Source organism: Mytilus californianus, unplaced genomic scaffold (genome assembly GCF_021869535.1).
Source record: "Mytilus californianus isolate M0D057914Y unplaced genomic scaffold, xbMytCali1.0.p SCAF_7, whole genome shotgun sequence".
Taxonomy (NCBI): domain Eukaryota; kingdom Metazoa; phylum Mollusca; class Bivalvia; order Mytilida; family Mytilidae; genus Mytilus; species Mytilus californianus.
This window is the reverse complement of record NW_026262723.1, coordinates 69,444,291-69,466,553: the sequence shown is the minus strand read 5'-3', so window position 1 is coordinate 69,466,553 and position 22,263 is coordinate 69,444,291. Positions and strand designations below refer to the sequence as shown.

The following is a 22,263-nucleotide window of genomic DNA, read 5'->3' as shown; positions in this document are numbered from 1 at the left end:
TGTGTATGTTTAAATGATCTATCCAAGTAGAACTCATTTAAAACAGTGACTAATAAAAAAACACAAGGATACTATTTACAGCTTTCAAGATGTATAAATGTCCTTGTTGATATATCGACTGATTGAAAGAATAAAACTCATGGAACTAACAAAATATAACCTGGAACATATATTTTACGAAAGCAATTCCAAAACTAGAACTAAGAATGGGTGTCTCAAAATATCAGATGAATTTGATGGAAATAAATGAAGATATGAAGATGTTTTGATGCATACTTGAGGAATAGTAACTAACACTGGTTCTCGTAGGGGAATTTTTATTTTATTATTTATACGATACTAGAAGTCATGTGGGGAAAATGAAGCGAACCAGATCCCTACACGGTTTGTTACCCCAAACTTCATTTCCATTTTAGCATTACAACTTTTCCTTAAACTAAATAGCTCTATGGACTACGGGCTATCGTGTCAAACGCTGAACAGAATCTAAAAAAGGTACATGATCGGATAAGGTTAATGGTTAAACTGAAAAAAGACGAACCAAAGACCATCCTGTATATTGCTTAGCACAAAATGGACATTTCAACTACTGTTTTAATTTAAGTATGACAAATTCAAAACTATACATAAGCATCCAAACTTATAGAGAGTCATGCAGAGATATATCTGAAGTTTTGGAAATCATTATCAAATTATATGTCAACTGGCATAGAGACAATTAGATTATACTTGTTAGATAATTGAAAACTGGAAGTTATCAAACTTCAAACCTTCAAATGACTATATATAAAAGGTCATGCGTTGACATTCTTTGTGGGTAAAACTCAGATCTTGAGATAAAAGATAAAGTATATACCACTTATAGAAGTGAAGATTCATAGTGCCCCAAGTAAAGACATATGGCCATTTACTGTCCAGATACAATAGATAAACTTTTAAAAACTTTACCTTGGGGAAGTTTGTGTTTTTCCGTTATACAGGCGCCATATCAGGGTGATCATATTTTAAAACAAATTATGAGAAGGATTTGTATGACCACTGTGTTTCATAGCGTCATGTTATTTAGAAAAACTGACAACGCCGTTTCTATAGATTTATTTTCTCAACTAAGAAATAATTTATAGTCTATCTTTGAAATAGAGATAGCAGTTTACAAGCAAATAATACACAGCGTAGTATAAACACATATTGCTGGTTGGATTCACCAAATATGCTAAAGACCATGTGTATGGTAGGTAAAATGCTTTCAACGTTTTGGAGCTTCAAAAGCCTTGTTATATTAAAATATGATAATTAAAACTGACTAAATGTTTTACAGTCAATGTATAGTTAACAAAATGAAAATTTGTACACCATTCTGAAGACCATCTTAAGAACAGGCAATCGAAGTTGATATTAGTTAACAAATTGTGTCTGTGCACCCTGATCAAGACTATGCATGCAAAATAAACCAAGATGTGTTTATTCACTCAACAAAAGGATAAGACTACAAACAAATCACCAAAAATACATGCACAAGACTGAAATTTTAAACAAGCTTGATTTCAAACAATTCAATCCGTAATTCAAGGTGAAGAACACGCACGCCAAGTTAACTCAGACAAGAACCTGAATAAAACACAATGACCATGCAAAATTACAGAAGATGTGTTTACAAACAAACCATCTTAAAATAATACATCAAAATCCGTACAAAAAAAGCTCATATCAGGTTCTAGTTATTTTATGTTCATTTTCCCCCATAGAATTGAAGCAACACATGTAAATTCCACCACAACAATGACAAAGTGCAATTTGATACCCAATGATTTTACACAAATGGCAACAAATATGTCACTTACAATATAGTATTATGTAAAATAGAAATTTACGAGTAAAGTGAGTACAAATATTACCCTGCGATCTGAGTTTAGTCAAATGCTTTATGCATAATTAAAGTCACTTTAATAATAGGTGATGATGATGATGATGATGATGGGGTGGGGTTGGTAATGATGATGGTGATAAAAGTGGGGTGGGGTGATTATGGAGGTGGTTTGGGGTTGGTGATGATGATGGTGATGAAGATGGATGGGGTTGGTAATGGTGATGAAGATGGGGTGGGGTTGATGATGGTAATGGAGGTAGGGTTTGGTTGGTGATTATGATGGGTTGATTAATTTTATCATACAGGGCCAACCAACAATAAGAAGAGAAAAGGGATGACTTGTACATCAAGATATAAGAAAACCGAGAGGACGAACCCAAATAAAACAGAAAGCTTCTATTATAACGCTTTAAAGAGAAAATAAAATTACCATGAAAAAGTTTCACAACCATATTTTTATTGAATTTAAATTAATTTTGACTACTTTAACAAAACACCAATATAAAAGTAAGAATTGAGCTACAGAGAACATTCTCATTTAAACAGTTACCACCTCGACCTACTAGTCTTAAGAATTGAGTTTCAGAGAAGTTACTATTTTTTTTAATTTACCATCTCGACCTACTAGTCTTAACTACGGATTGAGCATCAGAAAAGATACTGATTTTAAAAGTAACCACTTTGACCTACTATAGTCTTAACCCTCATGTAAGGTGTTACAGTTGTGACAGTAAGAACACCTGTGTCATATAATTATCTGAACATCTTTTTATAAATACAGGGATTGTTAACATGGAGCCTTTTATGTCCCTCTACGGTTTTTATTAAACCTATTATTTCGCCATATTATGTTCCAAGATCTTTACACGAAGGATTAAAAACACGTGAAATAACACAACTCTGGTCAAAGAAAAACAGTCCTGTTCTTATACTTTTAGGTGGTTTGGTTTAATTTTCTCGAGATTATAAAAGGAAATAGCATCCAGACAATTTTCTCATAGAATTCTTTTGTTAAAATTTGAACAAAAACATAGTTTATCTTCAACAATTATTTTTATTGACAATTAGAAAAATAACTTGAGGCGGATATCGATCCCGGGTTATTTTCTAAAAAAAATAATTAATACTTTCAAATAAAAAATGTTAATTTATGGAGGTTTTTTTTGTACTACAAGCCTTTAAGGTGTGCAGACCAACAACTTGATGTTAGCGTCATTTCTAAGTCATTTTCGTGGTTATAATAAAATGACGACGACACATAATGTCATCTTATTTTGACAAATTGCGTGGTATTATATTGTCGATGGGGTAATGCAGGGTTCTGACAAAAAAGTAGCAATTTATTTCCCGCTCAGAACACCATTATTATACAAAAAAGAGGTTATACCAACCATCAATAAATGGTTTTAACAGTTAAACAAATATGGTCAGTGTAAATACAGTGAAAATTTTAAAAACAAGTGTGTTATTTACATCGTGCTGGTTCAATTGACATAAACACATGGCCGCTTACCTTTCACTGATTTCACTTTGTCGTGTTCCTCATTATTGTTGTTGTTGCTAATGCCAATGGGAACCGTAATATAATTGTTGTTGACTTGGGATAGGATAGTTGTTGCCGCCTGTTGTAATATGTCTGTTGTTGCAACTTGTATAATTTCTGCCTCTGTTGGATGTAAAATTTCTTGTTCGTTTACATTGACATTTTGTATTTCTGTTGTCACTGTAACGGTCTGTTGTTCTTCTTCTGTTACGCTCTCTGGAGAGGGCTCCCGATTGGTTTCCACTTCCATTGGGACTTGCTTCAGCTGTTTTTCGATACGGTATCAGTTGTTTTGAACTGTATGGAAGACTGACCAACCGCTAAAACCCCTTCAGATCCTCTCTTCTTAATTACTACGGTTGATCTGTAAATAGTTTCTATACAATAAACCTTTGGAATCAATAAACCACATTTTCATTCACAAAAAAATAAGTATTGTCTCATGCGAAACTTCCGTATATACACATGGTAAAATGTTGACAGTGCCCATCCAGGTATGGAGGTCTGTGAAACGTAAATGAGAGCATTGCACCGTGAAGACCTGTATAAAACTTACCTGTCAATACCAGCCAGTCGTCCGTAGATAGGACAAGGCCCACAAATGAATGTCTACCTGCGAACCAGGTGTGCAACTACAACGCGGAGGAATACAAGTACAAAAATATTTCAGTTTGATTGAAATGGATACACAAAAGTTATGGACGACGAAAAGAAGCGCTTTCTATTCTACTTATTGTGTCTAATTTCCATCATACATATTTAAAGTTCGGAAAGAGTGCTGATTGGTCGACCATGGCTTTCCCGCCATTAAAAAGCTATCGTCACAGCCCGAAGGTGACATTCCTTATTTATGTGAGAAAACACTTTGTATGCAGGTATACTTGTATACCTGAGAGATGAATAACAAATTGTGTATTGAGGAAAATTCTTACATATTGTATTTTGAATTTTGTTGATCAATATTTTAAATGGATTATAGCGGTTTGTGTTTTAATATGATAATCAAAGCTGTCGTATGCAAACTAAATGAGTTGCTTTAGAAAATTACGGGACATATTTTACTTGTAACTTGAGTGTTACGCAGGAAAGTCTAATGGCGAAGTCTGTATAAGTTACCACATCGTGATGAAGCAGTTTTTTAACAGTCTTTCGCTGCCGTTATGATCCCGGATTCAATTTCATTTCTATGTCGCACCCGTTTCCTTTATCAATCAGCTGCAAACTACATTACGTAAAAGAACTATCTTTTTTTATCTGTTTTTCAATAAGGAATGGTCAAATAAATATTTCCAAGATTTTTATGCAAAACAAAAAAACAGAATTTAAAATATATGAGTTGATAATTTCTTGCATGGTCTTAATTTTTCCTTATCTACATGGTTCATGTTCTCCCTAGTTATAAATGTAAATATACACAACTTACATCACTGACTCGCTTGTAAGTAAATTAGACCTTGTATTAACAAATGGAGATGTGTCAAATTGTGTTTCTTCCTTCAGGGAAAACACCAAACAAGTACATAGAACTACGTGTACATGTAACAAAAGTAATGACGTAACAAAGAGTAAGTAATCTTTCTAAATATAAAAGAAGATCTCATTCACAAAAATGTTGACATTTTACACAATAAACATATGTAAATTTACATTAACTAAAAATTCCAATTGTCTGCAAGCTGATCCCAAAGAAAAATATTTGTTTTAAGGTTGAAAAAAAATGACTTGACACCTCTAGGAAGCGTTGTTTTCTTTCTTTCGAAATAAAGAATGGTGATTTAGTTTTAGTAAAATATGGAAATCTTACTTTGTTTCAAGTCATCGTAAATAAAAATATACGTTTTCATTGTTATTTCATTTTTTGTTTCAACTTAATTCATTACCAATTTATATATCTATAATTAAAATCATTTCAAATCAATTTCAGCCGAAATTAACAAAAACGGTTCCTTGGATAAATTAACATGGAAATGATGGTCTATTTTTCTTTTGGATGAGAAATAAACAGTATAAAATGTATTTCATACTTCCTTAAGGTCTTTTAGAAAACTGCAGAAAAGGGTTTGAAGATTATTCAAATGTTAAAAACTACTTTTTATTTATTTTTCTTTTATATTCTCTGTCATTGACAGTTCCATTGTCTTATACAGGTTTGGGATGATCTCCTAAATTGGACATAATAACTTTTACTCAATTAAAGGTAAAGTCAAAATATCTTTCCATTCAAATCTTACGATAATATAAACCAATTCTACACACAAAAAATAGATTCATATGACATCAACGGTAGCGGAAATGATGGTTGGTGCTTCCCGGCAAAGGCACCCTAATCCTTGTATCTAAAGACAATAAAAGTCTTATGTTAGAAGATATGTATGGGCACCAAGAACTCAGAGTAAAAACGTCTGCTTATTTACGAATTTTGGGGAAGTTTAAGATAGTAAAAACGTTAATATATAATTTCAACATTTGCAATTTGATAACAAGTATATTTATAAAAAGAGGCGGAAGATATACCAATGAGACATTCAAATATCACAAGTCGAAGAGAAACTGACAACGCCATGGCAAGAAAACACGAAACGACAAACAAGTCTACAAAACACTTATATACTAAAGACTAAGCATTACATGCAACAAAGTATTTTTGTCCAAAAAAAACAAACCGCCATCTTTATGCTGCTGAGTATAAAATATTCGGGTACAAGTCTTTTAATTAGTTAAGAAAAAAAATTACCCTTCACCAGGTCCTCACAGTTGAACATAAAGATCGCTGTATTTGTTGACTAACTTTAGAATCCATATTAGGTTTAAATATTTTTAAATTGACTGTTAAAGAAATAATGTCGTTCTACAAGTAAACAAACGGACAAAATTCCCATAAAAAATCGTGTTTTCTTACAAATTAAATGTTTTAATAGGATAATCACCAAAATATATATTCGATAAAAAAGTGGTCGTGAAAATTGTGAAATACAAGTTTTTTAAGATTTTCTCTAATCGTCTCCCATTTCATTACTGGAGTCATTTTCCCATTGAAAATAGTTGAGGGTAGTTAAGCTGTACACAGTTTAAAAATTCTTTTAACAAACTATATATGTACACAGGTACAAAAGAAGTTTTATTTCTTCTTGTATTAACACACCTATAGAAAAATCGACTTAAGCTGAAGTAGACAATAACTGCTTTCATTGACGGCTCTGTTTTTTAAAGACTCCTACGGGCAAAGGTTGTACTCAAGTTATTTGTATTGAATAACTACGGTTTAATAGTATTGTTATACACAATAATAAAGCTTAATTATTGAAAATCGTCCTGGTTAATTGGGGTAGCGGATAGGATAAGTACATGGCGTGTCTCAATGAACGTGCTTGGCGGAAAATAAAATAGTTCTATACACACTATTTCAGGCAAAACATTTCCAAATAGAGACAATTATATTGTATAAAGGCGTAAATACATGTTTTGTAGACGTCATTGTGGCAGAAACCAAACAACAAGGAAAAAAAACACAATACAACCACAATGACATTATTAAATAATGATAGTGTATTTAATATTAAAACTGTAAACAGCTTTCATATAGAATTAAGGAGGTGTGTTGTAATTGTCTTTACGTCAAATATACATCAATTAAATACCAGAAACTGATACCTATACATATCAAGAGATTGAATATATTTTAACTGTTTCTTTCGCTTTTTCATACGAGTACTTAAGAACCCTTGTGTCAACAGATTGAAATTGAAGGTTTTCGCGTACTTTACAGAAAATCGAAAAACATGTTCACAGTTTATGATAATATAAAAAACAAAAACATGTAATAAATATATACAAAACATTATAATTGAAAAAAATCGTCTGATATATTGGTATAAAAATTATACTGCGGGAAACCCTAAAATATAATTTGAATTTTAAAATACTCTTTTTTATTACACCATGGGCAATTTAACACTATAACGAATCATTGAGAAAGAAAAAAGACGGTAATAAACATCAAAAATGAATTAATGTCTAGCAAGAAACGAACGGAGACTCCGGTCTCTACGCCCTTACTTCGACTTCAACTGTCCGTTCGTTTAAAAAACAAAACAATATGCATAAAGCAATGATCTAAAGAGCACTCGATCAAGTGTGAAAGCAGAGTAATCAATATGAAATAGTATAAAGTTGACAAACCTTGGTACTGATGCGTGTCAGGCAGTCATCGATGACGACCAAAGCCAATATACAAACTGCTTTCAAACTCACTCAACCCCAGTCAAATCCGAGTATTCAATGCGTTTGACACCCAAGGTAGAAAGGTACCCGGATTGAAACAAGTTGTAATGCGTCTATTTAAACACCCCTCTGGCAAACTTGACGAACAACAAAAGACTACCAAAATTAAATCTCTATTCATATGTCAATTTAATTTCCATATAATCAAAGGATTAACGGTAATTGAATTTGTAATGAAATTTGATCAAATCCCTTATTTTTCAATTAAAGAAAATAAGTTTTGGAAATACATATCAAAACATTATGTCAGAACGGTATACTATTAGTAAATTTTAACTGAGGTAAACTTGACAAGTTTGTGAACAAATCCCATCGGGATTAATAAAAAAAACTTGTATAGTACAAAGCTGTACCTTTTTTTCATACTATTCCTTAAAAACATTAATTTCTTTAAATTTTAAATATACTAAAGATCTAATGAAGCTCGTCAAACGAAAAACCTATTTTTTTACAGACTGAAATTTTCAAAAGTGTGTTTTCCGGTAAACAAGAAAACTTCAAAACAAATCAATCTGTTATTTACATATTCATATGCTGAAATGTTACTTATGAGTTTGATATTCCCTTTTGGTATATTCCGCCTCTTTTTTGCACATATATCTAGTTCTGTTTTGCATGTCTGAATGACACATAATTTAGTTTTCATACTAAACGAAATTTCTGACCAGATCCTTTATATTTTCAAAAGGGAAAATTACGAACAAAGTGATTCTGCTGGATAGCCAGTGTATTTTCTTATGAATAAGAGCTTCCGCTGACTATGCGGTATGGGTTTTGTTCATTGTTGAAAGCCGTACGGTGACCTATAGTTGTTAACTTCTATGTCATGTGGTCTCTGTTGGAGAGTTGTCTCATTACCAATTATACCACATCTTCTTATTTTTATATTCTAACTAACTTTGGCTTTGGAAATTCAAGCCAAGCCGTCGTTCATTAAGAAATTGTGTACATATGTAATGTACACATGCGTGTACATATGTAATGTACACATGAACCCCTAAACTGGCTATCGGTACGACAGATGCAAAAGGTAAAACAAATCAAAATCTGCCGTATACGATTGAAAATCCATTGTATTGTAATGGCAATCGGAAACTCCCGACATAAATCTGTTGTAGCCGAGAGCAAAAACTGTGAATTGTTTTTAATTGCAATCCTATTGTAATTGCGAGATATATGATCGGTAATAGGGTGTGAAATAGCTAGTTCCGTGCGAGACCCTTATGGGTAGCCACGGTCGTTAAACACACCCCGTAATAGTAATAGCTAGTTCGTTTAAAGTTTTGCATTCATTGACAAAAAATAGAAGTTCTGTAGACAAAAATATTACGCTAGCCCTTTGAAAGTAGATGAGCTAAAAGTATACAATTTTGTACCATATGCAAACTTACTATTCACCTGACTTTTCTCTTAGAAAAACGTAATAAAACCCTTCGTACGAATAAAACAAGATGTGGGGTATACGTCAATGCTGGGAACAGTATATCTGTTCCTGGTCAATGAGACAGTAAACCAACGACACCAAATACTAAAAACATCTAGAGGAAAACGATACGGTATTTACAATATGGACAATGTCTATACAAACTATCAAGCTGTAAATCTCCCGAGCCTGAAAATTTAAATACGCTATACAAAAATTCTGCCACCAAATCCCCAAAATAACAAAAACAAAATACATATATATAATAAAATACTACTATACTGACGAGGTTCCTGACTTAGGACAGTCACATGAACTTGCATGGTAAGACACAAATTGTTACGGTAATCACACATTAGAATCGAACAAAATAATCCCATTTAAATCAAGATCTATAGGTCTATACTTCAGGCATACATCTAGAAATAGACAGTAATGCGAAAGGGTTGAGGTTTTTAAGTAGCGACAGGAAGGAGTTTTAATTCCCAGACTTCCAAACTTTATTTTTCAATGACATCTTTGGTTCGATCCCATGCGGATCAACCAATTGACTGGTACCTACTGTTTTTGGAATGCGAGTTGATTGGTAGACTCGGGATGGAATACGGAGTTCAAATACGGAAAGCGTCTTCATATGGACAACTACCTTGCGAACTAGCTTGTTAACGATCTGTAACATTGTTAGTAAAATAAAGGATTCTTATTCGTGCAATGTATTACATTAACTATAAACATGCATGTATCACATTTACTTGCATGTTACATGTACGTCCATGATATGGTTAATAGATTACCCGCTGGACGCTAAACATCAATCAATTAATCTAGTTTTTGAGAAATACATAGCCCAGTCACATTTTATACCAGAATTATATGATTGAACGATTGTTACTTGCTTAACGTCCAGTGGCAAATATTTCATATTCTGGACGAGAACAAATTTACAATTACAAAAATGTAATTCCATAGACAGGTTCTGAACAGAGGGTCGACCGATTGAATTCGACTGTCACAGAGAAAAAAAAAGAAAAAAACTCCCCAAAAATACCAGGCTTATCATTTTGTACGCCAGACAATGAGGAAATGTTAATTGGTTAGGGGCCAAACAAAGATTGAAACAAGCCACGCACGGACCCATCAAAAAGTTTTGCAATGGTTCTGCAGAGAGTGCGACACTTTTCCAACAAGAGCCATAGACATCTGAAAACGACCCAATTCTTACCGGACGTGGCTGCGTATTTATACATCCCCCAGTCAAACGGACTCCCCCTTTTCAGCATTGGTTTAATTGTCCGATGGGAGAAGACCATGGTTGACCATATTTATATACCCCAATATCGAACAAGCATGCTTTTAATGAAATAATAAAGATACAATTCTTTTCAAAATTACTTCTGACAAACTGCAATAATATGGCTATAGTTTATAATACATCTACATTTCTAAAGAACACTGATAGCTCTTCTACATTTTCCCTGAAAAAGTTCATGTATAAAAATACCGCTGGTTTTGTTATATTTCTTTATTTACATACAAATCAGGTCCATTCATCGTGTTTACATCGATTTTAACTTATGATATAAACAAAGAGGTAGGGCCAATTTCTCCTGAACGTATTCCACACAAAGGCTATTTTCTAAAAATCCTTCAATCCTCTCTAAAATTAATAGTACCGGGAAAATTGGCCCTACTCCTTTCAATTTGCACACACAATGTTTCAGAAAGAGTCTTTGTTCTGTATACTCGTGACCATAAATTTCTGAGACCAAATACATTGGACGGTTGCAGCATCAAATCAGTACAGATGGGCAAAAATAGACAAATCTATCTAAAACTTTGCTTGAGAGAGTTAAACCATAGTATTAGTAGGATTATATAGGTTTTAAACTAAACATTTACAATGTATATAAATGTCATTCACATCAACCCAAAACATAATCACTGACTAATGAGTGAGGGTTTGGATGGGGTTTACCAGAATATGGAAAATTGGGCAAAATACAGAATAAAGGGCAAAACAAAAAAGAAAACAGAAATGAGGAACCCCATCCAAACCCTCATGAGTAGATAACACATCTGGGACTGACACATCATCTGCAGACGTACCAACCTAAGGGTAGTTATGTGCCATCGGTTCGAGTGCGCCGGACACTTTTTTTAAGTTAAGCTAAAAGTTTTCTTCGGGTATACGGCAGTTTATCCTTTAACTTATTTTGTCAAAAAATTAGGTCACCAACCAGACATTTCTATCGACTCTAAAAATTAGGTCACCAACCAGACATTTCTATCGACTCTAAAAATTAGGTCACCAACCAGACATTTCTATCGACTCTAAAAATTAGGTCACCAACCAGACATTTCTATCGACTCTAAAAAGAATTTCCCGCTACGTTTATGTTTATAAATGCAACAAATTCACTAACTTCTTATTACAAAAAATGACATTGTGACTTCAAAAGACATTTCAATCGGACAAGTCAATTTGTTGAAAAATTCGATATTTGTGTACAAATGGGATTGCATGTACTCAAGCAATCTGACTAAACCCAAGCCAATTCATTCTCAAACATATTAAGAAAACTAATACAGAAATTAAGCCGCATGCTGTATGTTTCATTCTCTAAGTAAATCAAGCATTATTAATGATGCAAAATCAACCATTATTTTTTTCTCTCAATAAATTATAAGTTGAATCATCATGATTTTCTTGTCTTACAAGGATTTAGAATCAATACTTCACTGATACAATAATGAACAATACTGAAAAGATATTAACTGCATGGAAGAAAATCCAGGTCGTGAACCTAACAAGAGGCTCCAATGCCTTCTTTATAAGCATTCAGTGATGAGAAAGGTAAAATGTAGGATCAGTGATTGATTTGAACCTTGTACTTCATAAATGTTGTGTATCATATTCAGCTACTGTCATGACTGTTATCAAACAGTTGTATATCGATAGGTATTCGCTTTCTTTTAATGTTTGTACAAGTATGTGTGTATTGAAATTTAATGTATATTTTGTTATATGCCTATAAGCTGTATTGCTTTTGGAAATCAAGTATTATTTGAAAGAAAATAGTCAGGATCAATTTCATGTGTTTTTCTTTTACCAAAGACATATATGTCTCTGATTTTACTCAGGAAGTTTTCAAAACACTTTTCAATATGTACTTAAAATTCTTACAATCATAGCTTTATGTCAAACTCAGGTTTTTATAACCCAAAGAGCTCCTTTTTTTCTCAATATATATGTACAATTATGTATGTAACAATATGTGGCTCAAACATGCAATTCTATTCAATTTTAGTAAAAAATGAGATTTATCTCAAAAATTGAAATGGAGTATACTTTTAGAGTTTGACATAATGCTATGATTGTAAGAATTTTAAGTACATATGAAAATTTCCTGAGTAAAATCAGAGACATATATGTCTTTGGTAAAAGAAAAACACATGAAATTGATCCTGACTATTTTCTTTCAAATAATACTTGATTTCCAAAAGCAATACAGCTTATAGGCATATAACAAAATATACATTAAATTTCAATACACACATAATTGTACAAACATTAAAAGAAAGCGAATACCTATCGATATGCAACTGTTTCATAACAGTCATGACAGTAGCTGAATATGATACACAACATTTATGAATTACAAGGTTCAAATCAATCGCTGATACTACATTTTAAATAGCTAAAAGCTTTTTTATTATTTTGGGCTTACTAACTCATTTTCACAGTTCATTGCTCAATGTTAAATTTATGTGTTTAATCTGTTTTTCTAATACTGTATGCAATATGTCAACTATATATGGTGTATGGAAATATTTTACAATGTAGATGTCAGTCTGGCAGGTTTTATTTGACCTTGACCTCATTTTCATGGTTCATTGCTCAACGTTTTTGTGTTTTGGTTTGTTTTTCTTAAACTTAAAGAAACTTCATATCATAAGGCAACTATATACAAAGTATGAAGCATCCATGTCTTCAACCTTCTGAAATATTAAGCTTTTAAGAAGTTAGTTAACACCGCTGCTTCCGCATCACTATCCCTATGTTGAGCTTTCTGGGACAACAAAAAATCGCAATAATAAATGCATGCAATAATTTCTGAATTTACAGTATTCTGAATTCTGTAAATTCTGACATTTGTTCTGAATCACTTATTTTTCTGCTTGTCCTGCTACAATACCTATCAACACTGAAAAGTACAATAGATATATTTTTTGAGTTAAATACATGTTGAGTAAAAATATATCTTAGAAGCCTAGTCTAGTGTTATGTACTGTTAATTCAGAAATTATTGTGAGGTTTTTATTAATCTGAATAATGCTACTGGGTGAAGATTGCAATAATAAGAACACATATTCTGATTATATGATACATTTATCTGTATGCAGATTTTCCTGAAATCGCAATAATTAATCTCACATTTTTTTCATTCTTCAAAAATTGCATTAATAAATGAATTTAAAGTATTTGATTAGTTTCAACAGAAACATTAGTATAAAAAAAACGTAACATGAAGACTCCTGATATTACAGACAATATAAATAATGTATTGGACATTTTTATAATAAAATATTAAAAGCAAAAGTTCATAACAAAAATAATAGTTGCAAAACTTTTGTAGAATCCTGTAGTATTAAAAAGGAGTAGGTGTGTTACAGAATTAATAAGCCTACAAAATGGAGTATTACACAATCATATGGGTTTCAGTTTAAAATGATTAAAATGCTAAACAAATATTTGAAACGTTTCAACCAGAAGGCCTTTCAAATATCATCATGGAGACTTTAAGGCCAAACGAAGGGGAAAATTTATATTTTTTTTGTACATTCAAAAAGTGCATAAGTTCTGACATAAATATGGGAACACTAGGATTATGCATACATTTCTGAAAGAGATTTGTTCAGATTGTGATAAATTATGTAGTTGGTTCATGATATATTCTATATTTGTGAATAGAAATCATCTAAATGATGAATTTATTAACATGCTTAAACATACTGTTACATCATAGAGGGTTTAGATGGGAGGTCCTTCAATCGTACTCTAATTTTTTTAAGCCATTTTTCTCTGTTCATTATAAATTTGGCTATTATTCTCTATTCTTAATTGTTTTGGACTATTTTTCTCTATCTTTTTATGTTTTAGCCCATTATTCTGTAGTAATAGTCCATTATTCTCTATTCTGTAAACCCCATCCAGACCCTCTTATATAATTACATCATGGCTCCTCAATTACCTTTTTATATTTTTTTAATTATAGGTTTTGTTTTGTGTCCCCTCTTACAAACTTGTAGGAATAAGTTAAAATCAGCCAAAAATAATGTAAAATAGTGACTGTATCCAGGGACCAATAAATATTAATATGTAACAGTTCCAGCTGTATCACAACTTTTGCTTTTTAAAACAGAGTAAAATAAAAATAAAAAACAAAAGCACAGTGAAATAAACAAGCATTTTTAATATGCATTACTGCTATTTATAAATAAAAGATATTTTGTATTAATGTATATTTGCATGATTTTTCAATCATGTTTTTAATCAATGCTCAATTCATAGGTTATTTAGAAATAAAAGATATTTTATATAAATGTACTTTTGCATGATTTTTCAATCATGTTTTTAATCACTATTCAATTCTTAGGCTGGCTGGCACTTGTCATGACTTATAGGACAAAATTAGGATATTTTGTGTGGCTGTAGAAAATATATCTAAAGTTAAATCTCCTGATAGAGCTGCTGAAAAGTTAAGATGTCCTTTTTCAATATTCAAAATATAAAAAATATCTTGAAAAATATTTATATGTTAAAATATTAAAGGTGAAACTGTTCTTTGCTGATTTTCATACTTGATACAAGACAGACAATTAAAGACTGGTATTGTTTTGTCCCAAAGTTGGACCGCAAGCTACAATAAGCTCCATTTCAAAATTAATTTACAAATAGTATAGCATTGGTTTAATTCTTATTATAATGAAACTCAATTTAAAAAACTAATACTGTAGTAAACTGTTCTAGTATTTCTCATTATTGTTGTTAGTACAATTGCTGGTTGGTCAATCTGAGTTCGCATTAAAGTAAGTCTTCAACAAAGTTAATTCTTGGACATCCTTGGTGCTTCTTGAAAAAAATCATCTCATTTTTAAATCTCCATAATTATTATCTTCAAAATGTTAGTCATTCAACACCACTATCATGCTGATGCTACAAAATATCATGAACAAGGAGTTCTTAAATGAAAAAAATTGAATATCAACCATAATTACTCAATGTCAATGCTATGGTAATATAAAATAAATAAGAAGATGTGGTATGAGTGCCAATGAGACAACTCTCCATCCAAGTCACAATGTATAAAAAGTTAACAATTATAGGTCAAAGTATGGCCTTCAACAAGGAGCCTTGGCTCACACCAAACAGCAAGCTATATAGGGCCCCAAAATGACTAGTGTAAAACAATTCAAAGCTAATGTTCTACCATAATAAGGAATTAAAAAATAAGAAGATGTGGTATGATTGCCATTGAGACAACTCTCCACTATACCAAATGCCATAAGTTAACAACTATATGTCACCATCTTTATCTATGTATAGCATTATCTAAAAAAAAATTCAGAATTTGATTATATTCTCAAAAGTTTGATTTCAAAATTTATGCACAAATAGTACTTAAAATTTAATGACAATTCTTGATTGTATTCGTTGACAATATATCTATAACACGCCATAAAGTGTTTTAACCACAGTAATACAGACAACTAAAGGTAAATATCATTTAATGGTGTAAAAATAAAACATTCTTCGCAATAAAAGTTTAATATCAGTCTAAGTGGTCACAGTGTAAACATTTGTTATACCTAAATTACACTTGAAGGTAATAGAGCTGCATTAAAACATCAATCTTATTATGAAAATAATGCATAATTATAAATAAACCAATGGTATTTCAATATAGTGCAATGTGCGGACAGGTAAGACATCAGGTATTTGCAGTAACCTAAATTAGAAATTGAGGTTCACTCAAGCATAAAATATAGGTCATGAAATAGTCAAAATACTGCAAACTAAGAAACTATTGCAAGCATTTATTCTTGTGATTACGGAAGAAGATATCAAAGGGGGAAAAATAAATTGACAAGTTGAAGAGAAAACCACACAACCATAGCAAAATACGAAAAACAAAACATGACAAACAACAGTCTAAAAAACATTACATCAATAACTTTAGACAGAGTAAACAGTGATGTTAAAGTACAGCTTGAAATTGTTGGCACATAAAAGTTCAAACAATAAAAAGTCACACATTTGATCATGTTGACGTCCCCATGTTCGTACATTCTTTTAGGCACAATTTCTCGTTATTGTTCCATTCAAACTTTAAAACTTATGTTTTGCAGTTACCAAAACCTAAAAAAAAATATGTGCAAAAAAGTACGTGAAGCCTGTAATTCAGTGGTTGCCTTTTATTGCTCTGTATCATTTTTGTCTTTTGTTTATTGTATTGTACGTAAATCAGGCCATTGGTTTTCTCCATAGCTTTCTTTTACATTTTGTCATGTTAGAGCCTTTTATAGATTACTATATGGTTTGCTCATTGTTGGAGACTGTAGTGACCTATTGTTGCTAACATCCAAGTCATTTTGTCTCCTGTTGATAGTTGTCTCATTGTAAATCATACCACATCTTAATTATTTTTTATATAGTTAAAATGTTATATTTAGTTAACAGCTTGTCTGGGTAAATGTGGGATCAAAATAACACTTATTTGAAATTCCATTTACCACATGAAAAGACATCTTGTAAACACATTTTCACTTCATCATGCAATAATTTTTCATCACAGTGACATATCAAGACATTAGACATCCTATATGTCCTATCAAGTGTGGAAAATTTGAAGAAATTGTTAATCCTTAAAATATGCACACCTTTAATATATATATGTACAAATAATCTGCGTAAAATTTAGGTTGAAACTGTAAGAGATACCCAGACAACCACTGCACTTTGTTTGCATAAATTTACTTAAATATTACAAAAAACATTGACAAAGTTCAATATCCTGTAATTAATTGCAGAAAATTTAAGAAAACCAAGATCCGGATAATATGCACTCTTATCTGCATAAAAAAGTAAAATAACAAAAATACCGGACATAATATGAAATTGTAAACTTGAAAACTGTAAAAGAGTTGGCTTGACAAAGTTCTGACAAACTATATACCATGCATCAATAGTTTCTGAAAAACTGACAAACATCCTGTTATTTTTGAATAATTAAAATCCTGAAAGTGACAATGTTAGTTTATGTACAAACACTCTACATGATATAAAAGTAAGCCAGACAAAGCATGAACCCCATGCAATAGAAAACAATATGTGACCCATAATTTTGGGATATACATCAATGAGATACAAAATGTAGCAAACAAACAACAAACATAGTGACTTACACACAAAAGGAATCAGCTATTATGTATGCAGCCAGTTCCATATATAATCATAATTACTGTAAATTTGGAAATTATTGCGAGGTTTTTATTAATGCCAATAGTGCGACTGGGTTAGTATCGCAATAATTAAAAGTCGCATTTTGATATCTGATACATGCATCTGTATGCAGATTTTCATGAAATCGCAATAATTAATCTCGCATTATTGTCCATTCTTCATAAATCGCAATAATTTCTGAATTTACAGTATATAATAACTAAAGGCTCAAAGGAGGCCTTTTATAGCTGACTATGGGGTATGGGTTTTGCTCATTGTTGAAGGCTGTACGGTGACCTGTAGTTGTTAATTTCTATGTCATTTGGTCTCTTGTGGAGAGTTGTCTCATTGGCAATCATACCATATCTTCTTATTTTTATATTCTAGGAATGGCTGTTATTTTTTTTTTCTCTCTCTGGACCCTGGCTTCCTGTTTTACTTTTTAAAATCATTCCTGAATAGAATCTGAACATCTTATCAGAGAAACACATCTTTACCTTCTATTTATATTATATATTACATTGATTTCAGTGTGAATGTTTCTAAAATAAACTTTGTCTGTTATACTTGATATCAAAAGTTTTGGAAGCTTTTTTTTTTGGTGTTACCATAATTGATGTTGTGTGTGACATACAAAAAGGAAGCTTTGCCTCTGTATGGTAGAACAAAGTGGTAGACTAAGCATTATTTATGCAACCAATTAAGAATTATCTAAAAAAGCAAAAATGCAAACCAGAGAGAGAGAAGAAAACAACACACCAAAGAATCACTCAAGATAACTTACAGATATACTTTGTTTGCACCATATTTTCTTCAAGTAACATCCTGTCAAAACATACAAAAATCCCATAGGACTTAAAAAGGGCCAATTTAGAATCAAATCATTTTCTTTGGCATTGTTTGGTGACCATGTTTTTCCTCAAAAGAAAATCTGGAATGAAATTTGCAAGACAGTTGGAACTTCTGACATCCTCTAATTGTTGAATGATAAAAACATTATACATTTGTATTTTGAATAAAAAATGTAAAAAAAAATATTTATGAGCAATGAATATAAAAGAATATAAAGCAGTTTTATGCTTAATTTATTGGAATCTAAACAAGATTTACTGAAAATTTTCTCCTTATAGTAGGATGAAGATATTTTTTAAAGCAAATCTGGATACAGAAAAAAACACTGATATTATTAGACTGGTCTGTTAGGTGACCTAATTCACTTTATTGGAGTACAGAGGCCAAACAGAAACAGTCTAATAATACTGAACTTGTCAGGCTTAACTGGTATATTTCTCATTCAACAACCAATATAGCATTATCTCATTTTAAATTTAATAATAAACATGATAAAAATTGACACAATAGTAGGATATGAAATGAACAACATCTAATTTTGCCAATTATAGCACTAACATTTTAGTTTTAAATTTTCTTACTTTCATGATTATAATATGTATTTATGAATACCCAGAGTTCTCATATTTCATTCATCCTGTAAGTCCATTTTATTGTGTAAATATAAAGTTAAATAAATGGACATACCAAAATTAACAGTTAGTCTTGTATAGTAAACTTTTAATTGTCCACAAGGAAGGTAATATGCACATAAAGCGTCACATAGATTAGAGTGAAATTGAAAGTTACAGAATGTGATTAATTTAAAGTGCCACGCTATATTAGGAATGCTGAAAGTCAAACCTGTATAATCTGGAAAGCATAAATGTAAATAACTTTAGTTGTAAAAGATTTGTAATGGTTAAAGTAGTTGCACAAATTAAATATAATTTATTACATTATGGCCAAAATGGTCATTCTTCATAAATATGAGTACACGTATAATCTTAATTTAGCATGCTACATGCATATTGATCCTACATTTTGTACTCCAAAAAAGAAAAAGCAAACAAGAAAAAGCATAACTTAAGGTGTAGTGTAGTGAACCTTTATAGACTTGCACAATTTATGTTATATTTCGTGCCAATTCAGAATTCAAGCAGAAATTAGTATCACCAAATGCATAACACTGAAAGATGTAACTTATGTTACACATAGTCATACATATCAACTTGGTGGACTGGGGTACTGTACCTATTCAAATATATCATGTTCAATTTTGGGCAATCAAGTGGCATTACAGAAGAAACACAAATAAATGAAGATAGAAACTCAAAAGTAGCATCATCATAAATGTAATAATAAAGCAATAAATGACAACCAGAGCTCCAGATAAGAATTCACAAATTGGGGTTTTTACCCAACATTTTTTTATGTAATTGGGTGATAATTTTTTTTAATTGCATTATCAATTCCAATTCACCCCTCAAGCAAATATCAAATTGGGGTTTTCACCACCAAGCTCTTTAATGTATTGGGTTTTTTCATCAACACAATATTGAATATTTAGGCATGTTATAATCACATTATATCAACCCCAGATGTATTTCCATCTTAAATGTGTTTCTTTCTTTGAAGAATATGTGCTAGCTGTTTTATTTGGTTTATTCACTGACGAGCAATTGTACATTTAATTTGTGTACCGTTTTAAACGTTCTGTCAGTTTTGTATTTTCTCAAAACTTATGTAAACTGCAGCTGGTGTCACTAGTTGGACAGGAACTAATTGACTTTCTAGATCCCATATGATCACCCTACAGTTTAATTATAGTTGGGGTAGGTGTGGCTAAGTGTTTAGATTTTTGTGTAATATATGTGAAATTTAGGTGCTGTAAGAAAGTTTTGCCAGTCCTTTCACCTATTTGCCAGATCTACTTTTTAATAAAAATAAAAAGTAGTTTCCAGATTTAAGATATACCCCCAAAACCTTGAGGTTTATAGGGTGGTTTATAATGATGGAGACCACATTCAACTTAAATTTACAAATAATTCTGCAACATCAAGTAAATATCTTAAGCATCTTGAACAATTAGACCAAAAACAAAGAAAGTGTCAAGCTGCATTGACGTAAAAAACGGATATGTGTATTCACTCATCAACTAAAATGAAAAAAATAATATATAAACTGTGTTCGTTTAATTCAATTTACATAAATCTGGGTTAAGTTGTCCCTTATCAGAACTTGTGGTTTCCGATGCTTTCAAACTACATATCATGTCATAATTGATTTGGCCTTTCACTTTTTCCAACTGATTTCTTTTTTTGACGGAACCCCGTGTTTATCGCTCTAGCAATGTTCTCGTTATGGTACGCAAACACGCCCGTGCGTTCAATTGCCGCTTCCTAAAATCACTAGCTGAGTCTTGTTATCATCATAACTTTCCCTCAGCTATCAAAAAGAAGCCGAAAACATGCTTCTATTCAATATTTTTACCGGACATTTACTTTCGTTTTAATTCATTGTATGTTATGATAATGCCCGAGCAATTCGAAAAAATATGACAGCATGTCACACGCTAATTGGATAAACGCCGAGAAGATCGAAATGTTTTCATAAACACGTGTACCTTCTGAGCAACGGAAAATTCCAACAGGGAACCATTACAGCTACTTGATGCAGGGCTCTATTTTTAGAACGAAAGGACATTTCCAATTATAAATATTATAAAAATAGATTTACGCGACGACTGTAATCAAGTAAGGGTAAATAACGCAAACGATAGCGAATAAAAGCGTTAAGAACCCATGTTTTTGGCATATAATTGGGTTTTCCTTTGAATTAATTGGGTTATTGAACCCTGCAATGGGCAATTGCATTGGGTTTTTAATTATTTTTATTGCGTGATCACGCAAATACGCAGCTTATCTGGAGCTCTGGTGTCACAACATACAAGTACTTTTAGAGAGGGGTCTCCATACAAAGTTTTATATTAGTTACAAGTATAAATTGCATGTTTTATATTGTCTACGGAAATATAAACTGTCATTTAACTAATAAATTATAATTACTTTATACTGACATGGGCTGCATTTGTAGTCTAGAGGGGTACACGTTGCAGTGGTATCATGCTGTTTATTTTTCCCACACAGGAAATGCACAATTATAATTAAACCCCAAATCAAAACCCGGATACCGATATTTTTCCGGACTTAACCTGTAGCCGTGGACATGCATTTATCATTCTTGTACTTCAAATTAGAATATCATATACATTTTTACAAACTATTGATGGGAAAAAATAACAAACTATCGAATTTATTTGATACACAATAAACGCATTCAGAACTTATTCCCCACTGACAGTACTTATACAGTACACTGCTCGACTACCAAAATCCTAAACTATAAAACGGTTAATGCAGGTTTATAACAGTTTTGGGCTGTGCTAAAAAGATACCTTTCGTAGATTTTAATCAAAACAATCTGGAAAAGCTTACACTGCTATCACATGATAAAAATAAATCAAAAGTTTTACTTAACATTATTTCGCCCTGGATTTTGAAAGTGAAATTAACTGAACGGTGTGCTGAAAACTCCAAATACTGAATTCGCTGCAGCTACCGTTTCCAATTCTTATATCTTCAATTTCATTTAATTATTGATTGATGTATCGTTTATACCTGCTTGTATAATTTTATTTTATTACTAAAGTTAAGGCATTTTGAACTATATACTTGCCAGAATATTCAACATGTTGAATCGGTTGTCAGGATATGGAAGAAGAAGAACTTAACATATTTCGAATATTCGAAACA

General features: G+C 31.6%; 1 protein-coding gene and 1 long non-coding RNA gene across 9 annotated transcripts in view; both read right to left on the bottom strand.

Moving 5' to 3' along the window:
• Positions 1-7,728, bottom strand: part of LOC127709070 (paired box protein Pax-5-like) — a 65,816-nt gene extending 58,088 nt beyond the window's left edge. For 4 of the 8 annotated variants that reach the window (XM_052214408.1, XM_052214410.1, XM_052214413.1 and 1 more), the window contains exons 1-2: positions 7,590-7,727; positions 3,381-3,774 (exon numbers count right to left, since the gene is read on the bottom strand). In XM_052214408.1, the coding sequence (XP_052070368.1) occupies positions 3,381-3,660 (280 nt within the window). In that variant the 5' untranslated portion in view covers positions 3,661-3,774; positions 7,590-7,727. Of the gene's footprint in view, positions 1-3,380; positions 3,775-3,966; positions 4,362-7,589 lie in introns of those variants that run through there. The other 4 variants (XM_052214414.1, XM_052214412.1, XM_052214409.1 and 1 more) reach the window with 4 other exon arrangements.
• A 5,757-nt stretch (positions 7,729-13,485) lies between these two features.
• Positions 13,486-21,591, bottom strand: LOC127709074 (uncharacterized). Its single transcript, XR_007985486.1, has 3 exons — positions 21,517-21,591; positions 18,402-18,548; positions 13,486-15,331 (listed from the first exon to the last, which is right to left on the bottom strand). It is a non-coding gene; the product is annotated as an uncharacterized LOC127709074 (long non-coding RNA).
• Between the last annotated feature and the right edge of the window lie 672 nt (positions 21,592-22,263).